At 34.3% G+C, this 21095-nt stretch overlaps 2 protein-coding genes across 2 annotated transcripts; one reads left to right on the top strand and one right to left on the bottom strand.

The window, feature by feature from the left end:
- Window positions 1-131: 131 nt before the first annotated feature.
- LOC121265989 (protein FAR1-RELATED SEQUENCE 5-like) lies at window positions 132-3391 on the top strand. The gene is made up of 2 exons (XM_041169674.1): window positions 132-437; window positions 1118-3391. Exon 2 carries the CDS (start codon window positions 1135-1137, stop codon window positions 3208-3210), a length of 2076 nt encoding a protein of 691 aa, XP_041025608.1. The 5' UTR covers window positions 132-437; window positions 1118-1134; the 3' UTR covers window positions 3211-3391.
- Window positions 3392-13693: 10302 nt separating this feature from the next.
- On the bottom strand, window positions 13694-16477 carry LOC121266201 (beta-amyrin 28-monooxygenase-like). The gene is made up of 3 exons (XM_041169960.1): window positions 15466-16477; window positions 14841-15028; window positions 13694-14261 (listed from the first exon to the last, which is right to left on the bottom strand). Exons 1-3 carry the CDS (start codon window positions 16397-16399, stop codon window positions 13962-13964), a joined length of 1422 nt encoding a protein of 473 aa, XP_041025894.1. The 5' UTR covers window positions 16400-16477; the 3' UTR covers window positions 13694-13961.
- Between the last annotated feature and the right edge of the window lie 4618 nt (window positions 16478-21095).

Below are 21095 nucleotides of genomic sequence, written 5' to 3' on the forward strand. Positions count from 1 at the left end.
CAGAGGGAGGACTGAGGGCAGTGACACGTATGGTTTATACAATCCAATGAACGTGTGACACGTTTTGTTTCTAGCAAATAAAAAATAAAATTGCTTGTAGGGAACAAAATCCTTAATACCTCTGTAACTCAGTTTAACTTTCTCAACTACCCCCCCCCACCGCCCCTCCCCAATCTCTCTTTCTCCCCGGAGTTCAGTCTCTATTCTCCGCTCAATATCGCACCAGAACTGGGCGTCCCTGATTCTTGCCCCTCCTCTCTCTGTCTCTCTCTCCTCAATTCGAACACTTTCTCTCAGCCCTCATTCGCTCTCCCTCTCTCTCCCTTCGAGCCATCGCACTTGGTTCTCTCTCTCAAGCCCGAAACTCTCTTTCTCACCCTCAGGCGCTCTCCCTCTCTCTCCCCTCAGTCGATCTCCGTCGACCGTCCGGTTGCTCTGTAAGTAAGCTTAATATTTGTTGCGTGTATTTTTGGGGTTGGTGTATTTGTTGCTCTGTAAGTAGTTGATTTGGTGTATTTGTTGTAAGTAGTTGATTTGGTGTATTTGTTGCTCTGTAAGTAGTTGATTGGGTGTATTTAGGGGCTGGGTAGGTGAATTTGTTGGATGAATTTGTTGCTTAGAGGCTCTGATTGGGTGAATTTGTGGCTCTGTATTTGTTGCTGTGGTGTATTTGATGTTGTGATTCTCGTTTGCTCTGTAAGTAGTTGCTGTGGTGAATTTGTTGCTATGCAAGTAGTTTGCTATGTCTCCCATTTACACAACTTTAGAACATAAGCAAACATCTTCGAACCAGACTTTTGGTTTAGACCAAACGAGTGTGTGGTGCCATCTTCTACTCGAAATTCTTGTGTCAACAATAGTTTTCGAAGAACACTTGCATATAGCTGCCTGTTCAGATTGGCCAAACATTTTCTAAGTCACATGATACATTTTCTAAAATCCCACCTATATCTTGCATGCAAATTTTGTTTTGGACTGTAAAAACCTCGCTGCTATGGTCATATGTTCTTTTTGTCATATTATACATCTGAAAAAACATGGAAATACATCTAAAATAAGATGGTGTAGAGTTTGTAGTGTTGTAATTCTCTAAAAGACTGTTTTTTCATGATATCAGGTTGAGTAAAAACTTGAATGATGAGTGTTTTCAGGGATGATGTTGAGATTTTAGATTCTGCTAATTCTAGTGCCGATGGAGTTGAGATGATTGAAGATTTGGATATTGAGGTTGTAGAAGATAGGAACTTGCCCAAGGAACCAAAGATGATGTCATCTTCATATGTGGAGCCGTATGTGGGACTACAGTTTGACGATCTAGAAGATGCACATACTTGCTATAAAGTCTTCTCCAGACGAACTGGTTTTAGCATTCGAACAAACCATACTCGGTTGTCAAAGGAAAATAGATCATTAATTGGGGTAGAATATGTTTGTTCTAGAGAAGGATTCCGTCGCCATTATTCTAAATTGAAAGAAAGAGTAAGACCCGAGGCTGCAGAAACAAAGATTGGGTGTAAGGCGATGATGACAATAAGAAAGGATGGAGAAAAATGGGTTGTATCCAAGTTTGTACTCGAGCATAATCATGAGTTGCTATCGCCTAGGAGTACAAGTTTGCTTCGTGGGCATAGACGGGTGACACCAGCGCAAAAAAATTTAATAGAAACGCTAAATGAATCGGGAATACCAACACGGAAAATAATGTCTGTTTTGAGTAAGGGGTCTGGTGGTGACTATAATGTTGGTTGTATCGGTAAAGATATTCATAATTACTTGGGCAAACGAAGGAGAAAATTTCTTGGAGAGGAAGATGCACAAAGCTTGTACACTTACTTTTTAGAAAGCGAACGTAATAATCCAGGCTTTGTGTATTCGATCCAAGTCGATGTAGATGGGTTGATGGGGAATTGCTTTTGGGCAGATGCTAGATCAAGAGCCGCATACCAATATTTTGGGGACGTTGTGACTTTTGATGCTACGTACCTCACAAATCACTACAAGATGCCTTTTGTTTTGTTCACTGGAATTAACCATCATCATCAATCTGTGATGTTTGGATGTGCCTTACTCATAAATGAGACAGCCGAGTCTTATACATGGTTATTGAAAATATGGCTAGAAGCGATGCTTGGTCGTGCTCCATCTACAATAATCACTGATGATGACAAGGCAATGACTAAGGCCATCGCCGAGGTATTGCCCGATACAACCCACAAATTGTGCGTATGGCATCTCTTACAAAAAGTTCCTGAACATCTAGGTCATGTTTATAATAGATATCCACAATTTCAAGAAGATTTTCACCATTGTATTCATGAAACACTCACAGTTGAAGAGTTTGAGTTGGAGTGGACTGAAATGTTACTGAAATATAAATTGGAAGAAAATAGTTGGTTGCAGAATATTTATACCAGGCGGGCAAAGTGGGTGCCGGCTTACTCGAGAGGCATATTTTGCGCTGGAATGTCTACAACTCAACGAAGTGAGAGTATGAACAAGTTTTTTAAAGATTATGTTCGTTCAAGTACGATGGTTAGTGATTTCGTCCATCAATATGATAAAGCATTGAATGCCTTTTATCTCAGTGAGAAAGAAAATGATGTGAAGACAAAAACTACCAAGCCAATTATGAGAACTTCTTACAAAGTTGAAGAGGAAGTAGCCAAGATCTACACAAGAAAATCATTTTTGATTTTCCAAGAAGAGTTATTTAATAGCCAACGGTACAAAGCCTCTAAAACACGTGAGGAAGATGGAAAAAAAATATATTTGGTGACACTTGATGGGAAAGAAAGTCCGGCATATGAAGTAACACTTGGGAGGGAGAAACATAATGTTTCTTGTACATGTTGTAAGTTTGAATTTATTGGCTTTTTATGCCGGCACAGCTTACATATTTTGGGAAAAAAATCTATATTGAACAATATACTGCAATCATATGTTTTAGAGAGGTGGACGATCAATGCAAAGAGTCGCGTGGTACATGGGATATGTGGCGATGAGGGGCTAGTGGAGACGGTCCCAACTGCATTAGTCATGAAACATCGTTTGATGAGACAGTTTTATGAAGTTGCCGAGATGGGGTCACAGTCTATCCAAAGATATGAGCATGTTTCTAAGGGCATTGAGAATATCCGGCAAGTCTTGATGAATTTTGATGACGGAAACATTGAGGGACATACGGTCCATAGCCAAAACATCAATGAATGAATCTCTTGATGAATGTTGACGATGGAAACATTGAGGGGCCAGTGGACTCTCATTCAAATTTGTATGAAATGGTTTTGTTGGTTTTGTGCCGAGACGGCATTGTAAGAACAATTCGAAGAATATGACACATTTTGAGAAGGCATTTTGACACATTCTGACATGGTTTTGTTGGATTTGTACCCAGCTGCGCTGCAGTGCATGTATCCTTGTTGAAAAGGAATTTCTTTGCCAGTTTTTATGTTAGCAGTAAAACGAGAGCACAATAAGATGAAAAAGAACATGCTAATTAACACCTTATCTCAATCGGATTAAAACAATCCCTCAATCCAACAGGCAAAGTTTGTCCCCTCTACATCAGATTATGGCAATCCCCAGAAACTTCCTATCCAACAGGCAATGTACTTGGGAGGCTAGCTAGCTTCTCTTTCACTAAGGTCAGAATTAACATTCATCTCATATGTTTTAAATGAGATTCCTAAAATAACCTCAGTGTGATAACTTCAAAACAAAGTACATATTTTTCGATTGTTAAAAAGCTAGGTCAGCCAAATGAAAATATAAATTCTGACTTGTACATATAAAAGCTGCCGACGTTTATGAAGGCACACCTTGTATTGCTTTTACTAATACACGAAAAAAGTACACCCTTGTTTCACATAGACTGATTTGGAAATTACATATGATAACATACAAAAATACAACCCACATAGACTGATTCAGAAATTAAATACAACTTGTCCTGATAAGCCAAATACATCTTAATATAGCATTAAACGAGTTACGTTATCATTGACTTCATAAAATTTATTTCAGAAACTTGTTTCAGTATTCTGTCATATATGTTACGAAGTTTGCAATGTAGAAGATAAAAGGAATGAAACTTATGGTGTTTTCCAATATTAAAACTTAACCTCGCCTCCGGCCACCACTTGAATATGTTATCTACTTTCCTTTTAGATGTTCAAATATATTTTCTGTCGTGAAAGTTGATTCTATATAAATTATGCAGTCTGTTAATTTGCATTCGTTGCTTCACAAGCACATCAGTAACCCCCTGCTTGTTAAAGCAGCAATCATAGTAATATGAAAAATCAATTTTGAAATTCAGTAGGCTAGTGCGATTGAAAAAAACTTGTGGGTAAAATTACTGTAGAAGTATTCTCTTGTCGGGGTAAAAATATAATGCTATATGGGGTTGGATTATGCCCAAGTTGGTGGTGGAGTTTACTGGGGGCGGGTGTAGCTTTTCATGGAATGCCATTTTGGTTACGGAAATGTTTTAGCAGATTCTGTAAAAGTAAGCCTACAAACTGACGTGGTTTGATATAGATCTAACGTCATATCATATGATACTATGTTAGTTTATTTGTGGGTTTATTTTTTATGAAATCTGTAATACTTCACATTTCGTCATGTCTTATATGGAGTGAAAAAGCTTGTGTGTTTGATGGACTTGAATTATCACTGTTAGCATTAAATAGACGTAGCTGTTAACAGTAGTACTCTAAATTGATTTTATGCACCTATAGAGATCGATGAGTCTATCGATAGAACTTGGTTTTTTTTCTTAAACATTAAGAATGTTAAAAAAAAAAAAAAAAAAAAAAAAAAAAAAAAAAAAAAAAAAAAAAAAACCAATTCAGTGCATTTCTTAATGTTTAAGGAGGGGGAAACAAGGAATGCATTATATCAGTAGACCATGGTCGACCACCTAGCATGATCTCATATGTACGAATATGCTTTTCTAATTTCTGCAAGTGCGAAATTAGAATAACTCCTCAGGCATCAATTAATTACTAGTGATCTGTGCCATCAATGGCAAGGATTAAGCTTTGGTTTTGGTCAAAAACATCTAAAGAACTTTAAAGTATGGGTGGAAGTTGACCATACTGTGAGAAGTGAGAACATGGCAATTTTTCATGATATATAAGAAAAGTATGACCTGGTCATCTAAAGACTTGTCTGCATGTCCTGATCTTTAATTTCCTCTTAGCAGATGATTATATTGTAACCCGTCTTCATTCATTATACACAATAAACGTATCCATATTATCTGCTGATAATGTAGTCAAGATGGCAATTTTTAGGCAAGGATATTAAGGTCTCGTTTGTTTTTAGAAAAAATCTCATCTCATCTCATCTCACATCATCATTACAATTTTTTCAAATCCCCACATAAAATAAAATAAATAATTCAACTTTTTCAAATTTCAAAATAAAAATAATATTAAAAAATATATTCTAATAATATTTTATTTAACTTTTTAACTTTAATCTCAACTCATCTCATCTTATCTCTAAAAACAAACTAATCCTAAAAATACAAAGGAAATGATAAGCTACAAATTTCAAACGTTAAACTAAGTGGAAACTGTGCCAACCCTTTACTTACTGATTTTGTTTTGGATTCATAATTAATTATTGAAATAATATTTATTTATGTGATTTTAATTATTTATTACTTGTCATTACGGTATCGTCAGCTAATCATTCAAATAATTGGAAATGACTAAAATTGGCAAACTTGTCATTTTTCCGTCACTCATTAAATTGAGCATTTCTAGATAAATGATGTTGCTATAAGCATGTCCCTATAAAAAATTGCATTCTCGCATAAATGACATTGATTTAAGTATGTCCCTACAACAAGTTAATAGAATTATCCTAGGCGCATTTGTAAAAAACTCTTTATTGATGGCCTGTGCACCCCCGTAATTAATCAAGATGTTCCCGAACACTCGGTGCCAATAAAAAAAAAAAGTTAATAGAATTATGGAGACAATATTGGTCAATTTTTGTAATTAAAAGACTTTTTCCAAATTACTAAACCTCCCACCACCAAGTAAAGATATAAGTTATTGACAAACTCCCACCACTGACCAATGTGAAGGGCGTGAGTAGTTTTTTGGGTCACGTCAAGTTCTATCGTCAGTTTATCAAAGACTTTTTCCAAATTACTAGATCTCTTTGCAATCTGTTGATTAAAGATATTCAGTTTGAGTTTTCTAATGAATGCTTGCATGCTTTTGAAACATTGAAAAATAAACTAATTCCAACAACTATTATTGTATCACCTGATTGGAATTTACCTTTTGAATTAATGTGTGATGCTAGCGTTTATGCTATAGGGGCTGTTTTGGGGCAGAGAAAAAATAAAAATTTTCATGTTATTTATTATGTAAGTCAGACCTTAACAAAAGCTCAACTTAATTATGCTACCACGGAAAAAGAATTGTTAGCAGTTGTGTTTGCCTTTGACAAATTTTGTTCTTATTTGATAGGTTCAAAGGTGGTCGTCTACACTGATCACTCAGTTCTTAAATACTTGTTGTCGAAGAGAGACGCTAAACCAAAATTGTTAAGATGGGTTTTGCTATTACAGGAGTTCGATTTGGAAATAAAAGATAAGAAATGTACCGAGAATGTAGTGGACGATCACTTATCTCCTCTTGAGCTTAAAGAGAAGGCTGGCGAGGAGAAATTTCCAATTAATGAGACCTTCCCGGATGAGCAATTAATGGCCATACAAATCGTTCCATGGTATGCCGACATGGTCAATTATTTGGTGTCCAGAATTCTACTGGCCAAGATGACATATCAACAAAAGAAGAAATTATTCTCCGACTTGAAATATTATTTTTGGGACGAATATTTTCTATACCGGCATTGCGAGGACCAAATAATCAGGATATGTGTGCCCAAGGAGGAGATGGAGAGCATACTCAGACATTGCCACTCATTGGAAGCGGACGGCCACTTTGGTGGAGCAAAAATGACAGCAAAAGTTTTACAACGCAGCTTTTATTGGCCGATTATTTTTAAAGACTCTTTTAATTTTGTAAAGGGTTGTCAACATTTCTAAGAAACATGAGATGCCTTAAAACAATATTTTAGTGATTGAATTATTTGATGTTTGAGGTATAGATTTCATGGGTCATTTCCATCCTCATATTCTAATAAATTTATTTTGGTTGTTGAAGATTATGTCTCGAAATGGGTGGAAGCGGTCGCCTTGTCGACCAATGATGCGAGGGTCGTAGTGAATTTCCTGCGAAAGAATATTTTTTCCCCGATTCAGCACTCCCAGGGCCATAATCAGTGATGGCGGGAAGCATTTTTGCAATCACCAATTTGAATCGCTATTGACTAAGTATGGAGTTACTTGTCATGTGGCGACACCATACCATCCTCAAATGAGCGGCCAGGTCGGGATGTCTAATTGGGAGCTGAAGCGCATATTGGAGAAGACCATGAGTATCTCTCAGGTAGACTGGACGAGAAGGTTAGATGATGGGCTATGAGCCTATCGGACAACATTCAAAACACTGATCGGGATGTCGCCTTATCAGCTCATTTATGGAAAAGCCTGTCATATACCCGTGGAGCTAGAACACAGAACCTATTGGGCTACAAGGACATTGAACTTTGATTTACAAGCGACTATCGAGAAGAGAATATTGCAAGTCAATGAGATGGATGAGTTCCGCAATGATGCTTATGAGAATGCTCAGATCTACAAAGATAAAACTAAAAGATGGCATGATAAGCATATTCTGAGAAGGGAATTCGAAGTCGGGCAGAAAGTTTTATTATTTAACTCAAGACTTCGACTTTTCCCAGGAAAGTTGCGCTCTCGATGGTCAGGACTGTTTGTAGTGACCCATGTCTTTTCTTATTAGGTAGTTTAAGTCCATCATGAGACAAAATGGATATTTAAAGTAAATGGACAGAGATTAAAACCCTATGTGGATGGAGACTTTAACTCGAAAAAGTGTTCCATCGATCTCGCCAGTGATAAATGCTGAGAGGATAATGTCTACCTATAGACTTTAAATAAAGCGCTTTTGGGAGGCAACCCAAATTTTTATTTTTTATTTTTTATTTTTTTTAAGTTTTATTTTTGCTTTCATCTTGCAGGACCGAAGAGGCGAGGAGATCTCCAAGGAGTACATGACCGCACCTTCAATTAGGAAAATATTCAATTGGCAAAACAGAAAAAAAAAAAAAAAAAATCAGGAGAGCATCTCTTCCCTTCTCTCGTTCTCTTCTTTAGTTTTTCTTCCTTTTTCCCATTGAGGACAATGTGGTATTTAAGTTTGGGAGAAAATAAATTCTTTATGTATTTCAATAATAATAATAATAATGAAAACAGTATAGTTTTATGAATAAAAAGCCTATGATAAGAATATGATTGAAATGGATTATAATTTTTAGGAAAAATTCTCATTGCTTAAGTCTAGTTGTTAATTATTTACTTCATTTTGCTTAATTTGATATTTTCTATGTTCAATGAATGCTTATAATGATCATTAATCGTTTTACATACCTAGAGAAATTTTATGTAATTTTGTGAATTTGTATGGTCTTAACTTACTCTAGAACTTGTTTGATTACACTCAAGGCGAAATCCTAGACATAATATTACTGGGAAAATGATTAAGGTATTCTTTGGACAAATTTAGCCATTCAAGCTTACCTGTTTATTATCGTTATCCCTAGCCACCCCTTTGAACTTTATTGAATTATATTTTGGCCTTATATTTTTTTTTTTGTAAACTTCATATTCCCTACCCTATTTGAGCTTAAACGCTGATTTCCTTAACTTTCAAGAGAACTAAGTTTACATAAAGTCACAGACTCACAAGAGCATGAAAGGCAAGAGGGGTAGAAGGTCTACAAGTAAAGTTAATTATAGCCATATTATCAAAATCATAAGTTTGAGGGTATGAAAAATCAATTTGTCTACTATGTGGCCGACAAGAAAAGGCCAACAAGAGTTATTCACAAAGGCAATCGAAAATGTATGATTTATTTTCAATATTTCAAAAAAAAAAAAAAGAAAAAAAAAAGAAGAGAAGTCCAACCTGCCGAATAGTGGGATAAAGAGAGAGATACTTGAAAGTACAATAAAGAGAGGTATGTTGAAAGATTCACAATGATTGAAAAGAGATCTTTGTGTTAGAAGTGAGAATGCTCTATTTGTTCTGTTGGTGTTCAAACTTATCTTGCTTGGTTTGAATCCCACCTTTTCTTTATAGCCATTACCCTAACCTTACATTACAAGCTTAATAAAACCCTATTGATCTCTAGTGATAATTTTTATTATACATTAATGAAGAGTGATTTGAGAAGCAAGCCTTTGGAGTATTTAGAGATCCATTATTTATTTGCTTGTTTGCATAAATCTAGCCGGGGAGTTAATGATGGAGTGAGAATGATAAGTATGCATGTATGTGAGGATGAATGATGCGGTGAAATTGAGTTATGAATCAAATCAATGCTTGTTTTATTTGTCTTTCTTTTTTTCTTTACTCGAGGGTAAGCAAAGCTTAAGTTTGAGGGTATTTGATAAGTGTGATTTCTATGTAATTTTTATTATTTATTTATGAAAAGTTTCAGTTTTCCTTTAATACTATTGATTTTATTTTATTTTATTTTATTGGATTTGAAGGAATTTGTAGATTTGGTGCGAAAGAAGGGCATTTTGGCACAAGAGAAGAGACTACAGATCTAGACCGACGAGAGGTAATGAGATATGAAGAGAGCCGAGGAGATTTAGGCGAGGAGACTCAATGGTGACCAAAATTGGCGACAAGAGTTAGGCGATGAGCGAGATATTTTACCTCCTAGGCGGGAAGACTTAGTGACAAGGCTCTGGGCGGTTAGATTGAGCGACCAGTCTACCCAACCAACTTAAAAGACTAACCTAAACGATATCGTGGGCAAAACTAGGAAAAGGCATGAAAGTAATTTTAATCAAGAAAAAGAGAAAGAAATCACAGAAGGAATCCACAAGAAATCCAAGTTCTGAATATATTGGGAGACAGTCTGAACATGCTGGAGTGTTTCGATCATAACTTTATACTCACATATCCGATGGATTCGATTATGGATGGGTTGAAAATCCATCTTAAAGGGCTACAACTTTGTCTCTAATAATAATTTCTAAATTTTGACTCTTGGAGCGCGTACGTAGCCGCCAATTAAAGTCTTAAAAGTTAGGTGAGTTTTTAGGCGGGAATCATGGAAATGATTAGGGTTTCTTTTCTACCCTATATAAGCATATAATTAGCATGAAATTAAGGATGAGAGTTTGAGTTTTAGATTCCAATATTCTAGAATTTATTCTTTAAGTTTCTTTCAAGGAGGCGGATCTGGAGGCAGAGGCAAGAGTCGCATGCTTCATCAATTGACTCCAACGAAGAACATTAGTTTTATTTTTTTTTCTTTTTAGTTTCATTATGAACTAAATTTATTTTCTAGAGCTTAGATGTAATCTGGCATTGAACACAAAATTTATATTCTAAGTAATTTTATTTTTAATATTTTCATGATTGAGTGTTTATTTATTGTTCTTAATGCTTACAATTTTCTAACTAATTATTGTTTGATCTATTGAATAGAACTGAGACCGAGAGGTGATTTATGATTAGAGCTCTAAGATTAAGCACCATTAGTTGAGCGAAAGTAGATATACTTTACCGCGATTAATGTGATTTTTAAGAAAATCCAAAGAACTTATTGAGTCTCCAATTAGTTAAATTCACATAGAGATATGAAGTTATTAGTTGTAGATGTTTTTGGTATTGTTCGGGAGAAAATATTGAATAGTTAAGGGATTTTTATCATCAACTTGAGATAATTGGAATTCTATAACAAAGAAGAATAAATTGTGTGGGATTTACTAGGTGAAATTAAATACTCTAGATCTATTCTTATTATATTTAAAATCTAAATTTTAATGTTATTTTCTTCAGTTTAATTTAAATAATCTATTCTTTAAATTTCGGTTTTCCAAATAGTAATTAATTTAGTAAATTTTAGTACTCAATAGCATATTTAATCTCTGTGGGTTAGACATTCGTTTTCTTTAAAACACTTTACCACTTGTTACGATTCTGTGCACTTGCAGATATTTTTATGCGAACAATAATATTTGATTTGGATCAAATCTCATTTTTACATATTAAATGTCTATCTGTCCATTGTTGCACATTATATTATATGTACACTAATGCATGTTCAATGTAAATTGCTCATTTGTTCATACTACCAACACTGACTTTCACTTACTGAGTTGTTGAATTCACCCCTTCACCTTATTATTATTTGAGATGGCCGTGTACAACAGGACCATAATTGAAAACCTTACAAGTATGACAGTCACAATCATTGTAGATAAATACATCCAAATGCCCGACGAAAGAATAAAATCTTCTTCTAGATAGATACCTGTCCAAGGATAATATATAACTAGTGGCATGACGTATGGAAAAACACATAGTTTCCCTCTAACCTCCCGATAATAGAGATGTACTAGCCCTAAGTTATCTCTGCCATCGTGATTTCCTCCCCTTCACCAGGAATCGTGTATCCAAACTCTTTTATGGAGGACTTGTCCTATGAGGAGGGGGATTTGAGTGAAATTTATGCATAGGAAGGGTATGAGTGTTACCGTGGTTGTCTTGAATGGGAAATTTTGTTATGTTACCCTCTTATGTTTAAAAATGTTTTGCATTTTTGTTTTCCAGTCATTTTGTGATGTAAGGAACAATCCACTTTTGATGTTTAATACATCCTCATCATCTGTTAAGATTTTCTTGACACTCTATAAAGGGCTCACCACTAAGCATACATTATGGAAAATAAGTGTGCAAAGTAGGAAAGAATAGTGGTCGCCGAGAAAACATAAGGAGGGATAATGCTTGGGTGGTAGGTGAGTATTACTAGGCTCAGTTACTCACCACTCGTTGAGCAATGTAGGAAGCAATAGTACTCGCCATCTCGACGAGGAACATATAGAGGAATAGAGCGTGTGCGATAGACGAGCATTACAGACTTGCCACCAGACGAGCAACATAGGAAATAATGGTACTCATTATCTCAGCGATTAACAAGCAGAGGGATAGAACTTTTGCGGTAGGTGAGCATGTACCGCGCGCGCTGGTAAAATGCCCGCAATTAGGTGAGCATTATGGTGTTCAATTGCTCGTCACTCAACAAGCAACTTGAAAGTTATAGTCCTCGCAATTAGGTGAGCATTATGGTGTTCATTACTCTTCTTTTATAACGAATGTATATATATTTATAATTGTTTTTTTGCTAAGAATTACTCTTACTCTCTGTGTTTTTTTGGGGGTTGGTTGCGTATACATACCAAACATAACAATGTCTACGTAAAATTTCAAGAGCTAAACAAAAATATACACGAAATTGTTAAACGTTTTTCATCGCACGAAACCTACCACTAATTGATTACGAAAGCCCCAGGACAAAAAAAATAAGGAAAAACGAAAAGACAAGGAAGCAGTAATAGCACGCGAAATGAGAAGTCTGTTTCCATTAAAAAAAAAAAAAAAAATAGAACGCGAAATGCCCACCCTTTTGACTTTTCTTCCCATTACTATAAAGAAAGAGAGATGACTACAAGTCAGCAACTTTTCTCTTTTGAATTGGTCTCTTTAAACTGCATGACACATCAGCACTTTGATGCCACGAGGGATTGGCCAAACTGTGTAGTAGTTGTGCAGGACTGGTCATTATTATGTACAGAACCACCTTAAATTATAAGGCAAACTCACGAAAATAATTCAAAAACCATAACAAAAAGAATAGACTTGGAATGGAGACAAAACTACAATGTCAAACTGACAAGTCCACACCATGAAGAATAGTCCACATGATGACTACTAGTCTTGGTCCTATGATTAATTCCTAAAATTAATGTTGTAGAAAATGAGTACAAAACGCCTAATTTAGAAGACTAGAAGAGGTCTCATATATACTTAGAGAATGCTCACTATGCATTGATCTCCTCTAAAGGAAGACTTGCGGGTTGCTGCTATATATGTTGTAAATAGCAAAGTCCTAATTCCTAGGGAAAATTATGTTGTAATCAATACCCTTTTTTGGGGGGTTGGTTGGGCATACATACCAAACGACAAACGTAACAACATTTACATGACATTTCAAAGAGCTTAAAAAAAGTACACAAAACTGGTCATATTTGACGTGTAGTAAGTTTAAAGTCCATAATTCAAACTTGGTATCTTTTTTTGTTTCATTGCCCAAAACCTACCACTAAAGAGAAGTAATATTTACAGTCGTGAGGGTACAAGCATCGTAAAATCACTTTAAAAAAAATAAATAAATATGAGATACACATGAAAAAAATTATTCTTTTAATAGTGGATCACACTCTTTTTCAAAACAACTGTACGGTATTTACGTATTTCATAACTGTACGTAACATTACTCACCACTAAATATTGATTACCAAAGCCCAAAAAATAAGAAAATGAAATACAAGGCAATAGTAGCTCACGCAAAATGCCAAATAATCTAAAGTTAGTTGTTCACACAACTAGAAATTAAAGGAATTAGGAAAAATAAAAAAGAAAAGAGATCATGATATTTGATATAGAAAAATATCTAATCTGCATAAAAATTTTCTAAACCGATATATCTTGATATGATACGTCTATTGTAAAATAGATTTTATTGTAAAGTAATCTGACACGCATCACATATTGTAGATCCAACACTTGTGATTAATATAACATCATCGGTACCTAGTAATTCTCTTTGTAATTAACATGGATATATCTTATATGACACGACTAATTTATTGGGAACATGAGATCTTCTAATCAAGACAATTAAATTGGAAATAAAGTGGACTTGTTGGAGAAATTCCAATAGCTAGCACAGTGGTATTAGGAAAACTGGCCGATGAATGGCACATGATTTCCTTAGTGAGGTTGGAGACGAATGGGAAGCCCTTTTTGTGGACTAGGCATCATGTCACCAGTAATCTTTTCATTGGGAAGCACCACTTCCCATTTGAACCTTTTGACCACATTGTGAACAAATGTGAGTATTGCTAGGCGTGCGTATTCTTTCCCAGGGCACATCCGAGGCCCTCCTCCAAATGGAACAAATGTGAAAGGCGGAAACACAGTTGCATGATCATCGTATCTTGAGGGGTCAAACTTTTCTGGCTCTGGGAAGAATTCTGGGTTCTTGTTTGCTGTGCTCACTGTCCAATATACCTGCATGCCCACCAAACATACCGTATCATGTATCAAGCATCATGTTCATCTCATGGGTCCTGGTTGCATGGTATAATTAATTGCTTAATTAAACACTTAAAAGCTTCGTTTGGATGTCAAAAGATATTAAAATCAATTCAATTTAGTCTAATTTTAAGTTGAGTCTAACGTCCAAATACTCAATTCTCAAATCACTAAACACCGCTTAACTCAAAACATATTTACATGTGAGACCTACAATTTTTTTCAACTCAACACTTATTTACACGTGAGACCCACAACATTTTTCAATTTCTCATAAATACATCTAAACTCATCTTAACATCCAAACACCTTTAAACTTATCTTAGATGGGTCGCACAAAACTCATTCCATCAACGCAACTCATTACTATTTATAAAAAAACTCAACTTAGCTCAAAATTAAATCCAAGTTTCCGCTAGAATTTTGTGTATAATAATAGGTTGGAAGGAGATTTTCGCCATTTGAATAAACTCTTGGACATTTAACTAATATTTAATATTATTTGAAAAATTCATTTGCATGAGAAACTACTTTTGAGCATGAGCATGGCCGTACCTTCCATCCCTTTGGAATGGTGTAACCGGCATAGGTAAAATCAGTGAGGGCAACTCGGAAAGTTCCCTGAAGTGGAGGGGTGAGCCTCATGACTTCATACAACACGTGCCACGAATACTTCATTTTCTGAATGTCATCCCACTCCAATAGCTCTCCTGATTTCTTCGAGGATGAGACCTCCGATTGCTCTGGTTTTCAGTAAAGGGTAATGTTAGCAAACTTTGATACAGACAAAATCAAAACTGAAAAAGCAAAAAAAAAAAAAAAAAAAAAATTGCAAACAAATTCTCATATTTTATAAAGAATAGTATTACATATACTTACAATTTTTACTTATAAGACTCATATTGTCAGTTTTGTTTTTAAATTTAAATTTTATAATTTTTAACATATTAGTAACTGACACGTGGAGAAAGTAAATTTTTTATAAATTTTTTTTAAGTATAAATATCATTTTTCTTTTATAAAAAATTAGGTACGAAGAACTTTACCATTATTCTGATGAGTCGATGGCCCGATTTAGCCAACATTTAAAAAAGGCTAACAAAAAATTCTCACGTGGGGGAAAGAAAGAAAGAAAAAAAAAAAAAAAAAAAAAACACAGATGAAAAAGGTTGGGAGGTACCAGCTCTGATCTTCTCGTAGATGTCGGGTCTCTCTCCTACGTATTTCATGAAGAAAGTCATGGCAGTAGCCACTGTGCTATACCCTGCAACCAGCAAGCCCATAATCTTGTCGGCAATTTCGGCCTCCGGCATGTGCTTCCCCGACGGGTCGGTAACAACAATCATATGCGAAAGTATGTCCTGCATCGGTGCTCCGGTGGCCATGGCAGCCTTCTTTTCCTGAATGATTGTCCTCAGCTCCTTGCGGATTGCAGCTGCTGCTTTGTTTGCTCTGTAAAATATAGTTCCTGGGAAATTCAGAGTGATTGAATGCATCCCGAGTGTAATGTCATCAAAGTGGCTAACAAGCCTAGCAATACGATCTGGGTCATCGGTGCCCAAGAAGAATCTGCAGGCAAGACTGAGAGTGAGGGTCTTGGCGAGAGGAAAGGCCTTGACCAAGTCTTTTCCCTCCCAGTGAATTTGCATCTGTTCCTGAGTGATGGAGTCCATTTTCCCCAGGTACCGCACCAACGCCTCCGGCTTCAAAAACCCAGGAGACCTTATGATCTGTGCCTCGGCATCGCGCGCAATTTGGACCGGAGCAGCCGCCTGGTACGACCGGAATATCTTCTGCATCGAGTGAGGACGGAATGCGGTGAAGTACTTTTGCTCGTTGGAAAACAAGAATTTGTGTCCACTGGGACCGCATATGACTGCGGTTTCCTCTCCAAGAATCTTGGTCTTGAATATATCCGGGGAATACTTCTTCATCCTATCAAAGACAAAATTTTCTGGCTTCCCAAACAGGAACTCAAGAGTTTCCCCCATGATAGGCCATCCGAAGCTCCCGGGGGGCAGGTTTTTGGGACCATGGGACCTGCGTCTGAAAACGAAGATGCTAAGTGCAAGAAGCACTGGGACCAAAGACAGCAAAAGGAAGAAGGCCGCCATACTTGATTTTTGGAAATTGGTTGGGGTTGATGGAAATGGTATTGAGTTGGATAGGCTTGAACCTTGGATTTATATAGGAGATGGTAGATGGCGCAGATCGTCCGATTTATCTATTTAATTTTCTGCTCCAATCCGGTTCTTCTCACGCCGAAAGGCGGTCAACATTGAATTAGGGGCAATACGCAACACGATCGTGAAATCAACGGTTACATCGCCTGTAATTAGTGAGTTTGAGTTTGTGTTCGAGGTAAAATAGACACTGTTAATATGGTCAACTCGATTAATTCAAAATCAATTTAAAATAACTCCTTTAAATTTTATTTAAAAATTATAATTTTATTATTATTGTATTGTAATATTAATATTTCTTAATATGAATATGATTTTTGTTAGAATTGTAATTCAGGATCTATGCTCATATTTATTATTAATGTTGAGTTTGTAATATTGGTTTCATTATAGGTTAAAATTTGATAAATATTCATATTTTTTTGTTAGTAGATAGTCTTATTATTATTTTTAGATATTGAGCAACTAATTAATTTATAGTTTAATTTTTATGTAAAATTATGCTAATAAAGTCAAATGGGTTATGTAGGTTAGTTTAACCCACTTACATGAAAAAAATTTGAAATAAAATCTTATTGTGTTGATCTATTTTTAATTAATTATTAAACAGATTAAAACGGGTGACACAATAATACCCATTATTTAAATAAGTCATGTTAGAGTTTGAATGTCTATCTTGTTTAGCTTAATAAGCCGATTGATCTATTTAGTCAAATACTCACGACCCACAAACAGTACTGAAAATCATCAAGGAAAGAAGGTTTTCTTTCCGCTTGGATTTTGTTTTAATTTTGGATTTTCTTAAAACCAAATTATTTCTTCTATACAAAATCTTGTAAAAGTGATTTTACGATTTTATGTTTTGTTTATTTTTTTGTTCAATTAAGATTTGATAAGTTAACGTGTAAGTTATCTTTTATAAAAGTTTTGCGTGGAAGTTGTGTCGCCAAGTGATCAATTGACGAGGATTAGTATTAGTCTATGCATATACATATATAAAATCACTTCTTTTACATATTCATTTTACCATTCAAGCAAAATTTTCATATTGACTTATGTATATTCGAGATAAAATAATAATAAAATATTATTATTATTATTAATTTTTTTCTGAAATCAATTTATATATATATTTTTTGTAATTAGCATCCACTACATACATTTGATATTAATAATACAAATGCAATAATAAAAAATATAATTATTTTATATATTATATTAAAAATATAATAAAATAAAAAAAATAATATATTATAATAATAAAATGAATGTGCTGGTAAAAATTTGTTGTATTGTTAAAGGAGGGAGAAGAGGAAATAATTATGAGAGAGAGAGGGGGAGGAGAGAGAAATAATAATTAAAATATATTTTATAGAGTGAATAATTACTCTTCAAATTTAGATAAATATTTTTATAGCTAACTAAATATATAGATATACATAAGTTAATATAGATGAGTTTAGACTCATTACGTAAATATGACTTTGCATAGACCAATCTATATGCTCTTAATGGGAAAGCTTTTACAATCAAAAGTCAAAACTCAGTGGAGATTCACATTCACGTTCATTATCACTATTCATAGGTTCAATAATTGACCATTGGGTTCAAACTACAGCTTAAACCCATTTTTTGAGTTTAAAGAAGGATTCTCATTTGGACATATTTGTTTTATTCATTTATTTTTGAAGTCATAGATTTTCATGTTTTATAGAGATACGATGGGTGCTAGCTGGACTCGACAAAAAATGCCAACGACTGAAGTTGTCTTCACACAAAACAAATATCTACATTCTACAAGCTGCAACCACAAGTATACATCTTCTTCTTCTTCTTCTTCTTCTTCTCTTTTTTTGTCCTCTTGACAGCACAAATATTTGCGTTTCGCAGATCATGAACCATCAGATCATCGACTTTGTTCATATTCAAAATTTCATCTCATCGCATCTCATCTCATGATCATTTTAATTTTTTTAAACTTATACACAAAATATAATAAACAATCTAATTTTTTTAAATTTCAAAACAAAAATTATATTAAAAAATTATATTTTAATAATATTTTATTCAACTTTTAATTTTTAACTTTTATCTCATCTCATTTCATCTGTGTAACCAAACGAAGTTACATTTCAATATTGAAATGAGATGAGTTGAGTTTAATTATGAATAATAATATTTTGTGAATCCCATTTAAATGAATTTAATTTTTTTTGGTTGACATGCTAATTCCATTAACATGGATATTTTCTACTTATATTACACATGATATCTTTGTTTTTGTCAAGTCTACAAAATATTAATTACAAGTAGAAAATACGGCACAAAAATAAGGTTGAATTGACATCAAGGATACAGATCTAATCAACTAATTAATGACCATTTTTTTCCCCTACCCATTATAGTTAAACACGTTCATCGTGAAGTCTATACAATAATAATAACTATCACCACAAAATTGCGAGACAACAATTTATGGTCAACTTGCTAATTAATTAAGGGTCAAGTATTTCATGTTTGAATTCCGCTACAAAAAAAACTGTTTAATTATGACAGTTATTTCTTATAAAAATGACTATTTCTTGTTAAAAATGAATCTATTTTCGTCGTAAATAATCATTCTTTTTTCTTATAATGTCGAATGAAGGAATTCAAAGAGTCCTTTTAAGATTTCAGTCAAAGGACTGCCAAACATCAATTCTCATGAGGAATTAAGTTAAAGGACTGCCAATAAAAACAAAAATGGGTTAGGAGGAAGGGATGAAATTTAAGGATTTCAGTCACTTTAAGTATTTTACCATTGTTTGTAGGGTTTATTTGAGTCTCTATCCAAACATCAATTCCAAGTCACAAGAGTACTTGTCAATTGGAGCTAGGGACTCATTAAACCAACGCACACATCATACTGGTCATTGGATTGACATGGATTTATGACAAAGAAAAGGAATTTTAACAAGAAAAAAACTTGGTCCCTGATCGACCCTGCAAAATTAGGAGCTTTTCTCTCCAGGGTGGATCACCATGGACCTTAAAGCTCTTTTATATGAGATGATTGCCTTTTTTTTAACTGTAAGAGGTTTGTACTTTTGCCTGTTAATTTTAATTAGATCATTTTTTGGGAAAAAAAGAAAAGACGATTTTCCAAAAGAAAAAAGAAAAAAATAATAATAAAAGTTGAAATTAACAAGGACTTGGCTATTTCTTCTTTTATTCCACTCGACTTGACTATTTCTTATTAGGCCTGTGATGGCTATATATTGACTCTGATACTATATGAAATTACTACTTCAAAATTTAAAGAGAAGACGTAGATTTAATTATTTGTATTATATTCTTAACAATCAGATCTCTTATCTTTTGTTTGGAGAGTAAACTTCGGGTTGAACTTTGCCATTTACTGGAATGAGTAGTAGTACTGTTGATGATAATTATGGACAGATACCAAATTGAAGAAACTTTCAAGCATTAATTAATCAACGAAAACTTGGAGTAAACTTTGTGTTCAAGTCAATGGAATTCCAACTTTTGTTAGGTACATTAAGGGATGTTTGGTAATGTTTGTTATCTCATCCCATCTAATTTCATCCCATCTTATTTCATTCTCAAACATCACTCAAACACAAAATGAAAATCTCTCAGTCTTATAAATTTGATGTTATTTGGATTTCAAAGTCCAAAACCCTTTGCCCGATGAGTCTATATATCTATATTCAGTATATTATCAATGCTTCAAAATTTTCTTTCTTATTTCTTCTTAGAAAATTATATTTAATTTATCCTTCAACTCATGACAACTATTTTATCGTGTGACTTGGGAATTATCATCCAAATTAATTAGAAATATAATTTTTTTTTTCACAAAATTAGACATAATTTTTTATGCCACCACCTAATTTACATTGTAACTTTTGCACCTAGATTTAAAATTTCAGTTGCAATATACCCTCTACCAGCCTTGGTACTAAATCTCCCTCATTGCCCGCGAGGAGGGTTGCTCCCCAACAAGGCATCGTCAAGCGATATTGCTCGACGATGCCTTGTGGGCCGGAAGATATGGAAAAAAAGAGAGGAGGCACAGGTGATATGGAGCACAAGAGGAGGCACAGGAATAACATATTCTATGTAAAAAAAAAAAAAAAGCGCTAAGATAGGACCATCGGGAATCAGAGGACAATGCAAAATGCCAGATTTTGATATATAGTTCGATAATGTAATGTGTCAGTTTAATTTAATAGTTTGAGTACAAATAAAAAAACTTGATAGCTTGAGAGTACAAAATATACTTATTCTCCGATATTAATGTATATTTGCGTAAGTGTTTTCATCTATATTAATGTCAATTTCCAATACAGGTTGAACTGATCTTTAGCTGATAATGAGAATGATAAATCCCATCTAATATTCCTTCCATTGAAGACTTGTCAATTAGGGTATTCCAAATTAATGAATGGTGACAAGGTGTGAATATGATTGAAAGAAAATCCTAGTCAGTCAAAATTAGGCTATTATTGCATTTATTTTCCATATTGTCTTCATGTTACTAGCTAGCTAGCTAGCTTGTAATAATTTCTCAATCCGGATAACGGTCATGATATTATATTCTCCCCAAATTTACCAGGAAATTAGT

Source organism: Juglans microcarpa x Juglans regia, chromosome 5D, assembly GCF_004785595.1.
Source record: "Juglans microcarpa x Juglans regia isolate MS1-56 chromosome 5D, Jm3101_v1.0, whole genome shotgun sequence".
NCBI lineage: Eukaryota > Viridiplantae > Streptophyta > Magnoliopsida > Fagales > Juglandaceae > Juglans > Juglans microcarpa x Juglans regia.

What these genes read in the sequence shown, in the direction of transcription:
- LOC121266201 (XM_041169960.1), bottom strand. Translation starts at nt 16,399, where the DNA reads ATGGCGGCCTTCTTCCTTTTGCTGTCTTTGGTCCCAGTGCTTCTTGCA. An exon ending in CTACGAGAAGATCAGAGCTG is followed by an intron (nt 15,029 to 15,465) that starts GTACCTCCCAAC and finishes ACTGAAAACCAG; the next exon opens with AGCAATCGGAGGTCTCATCC. An exon ending in CCATTCCAAAGGGATGGAAG is followed by an intron (nt 14,262 to 14,840) that starts GTACGGCCATGC and finishes GTGGGCATGCAG; the next exon opens with GTATATTGGACAGTGAGCAC.
- LOC121265989 (XM_041169674.1), top strand. Translation starts at nt 1,135, where the DNA reads ATGATGAGTGTTTTCAGGGATGATGTTGAGATTTTAGATTCTGCTAAT.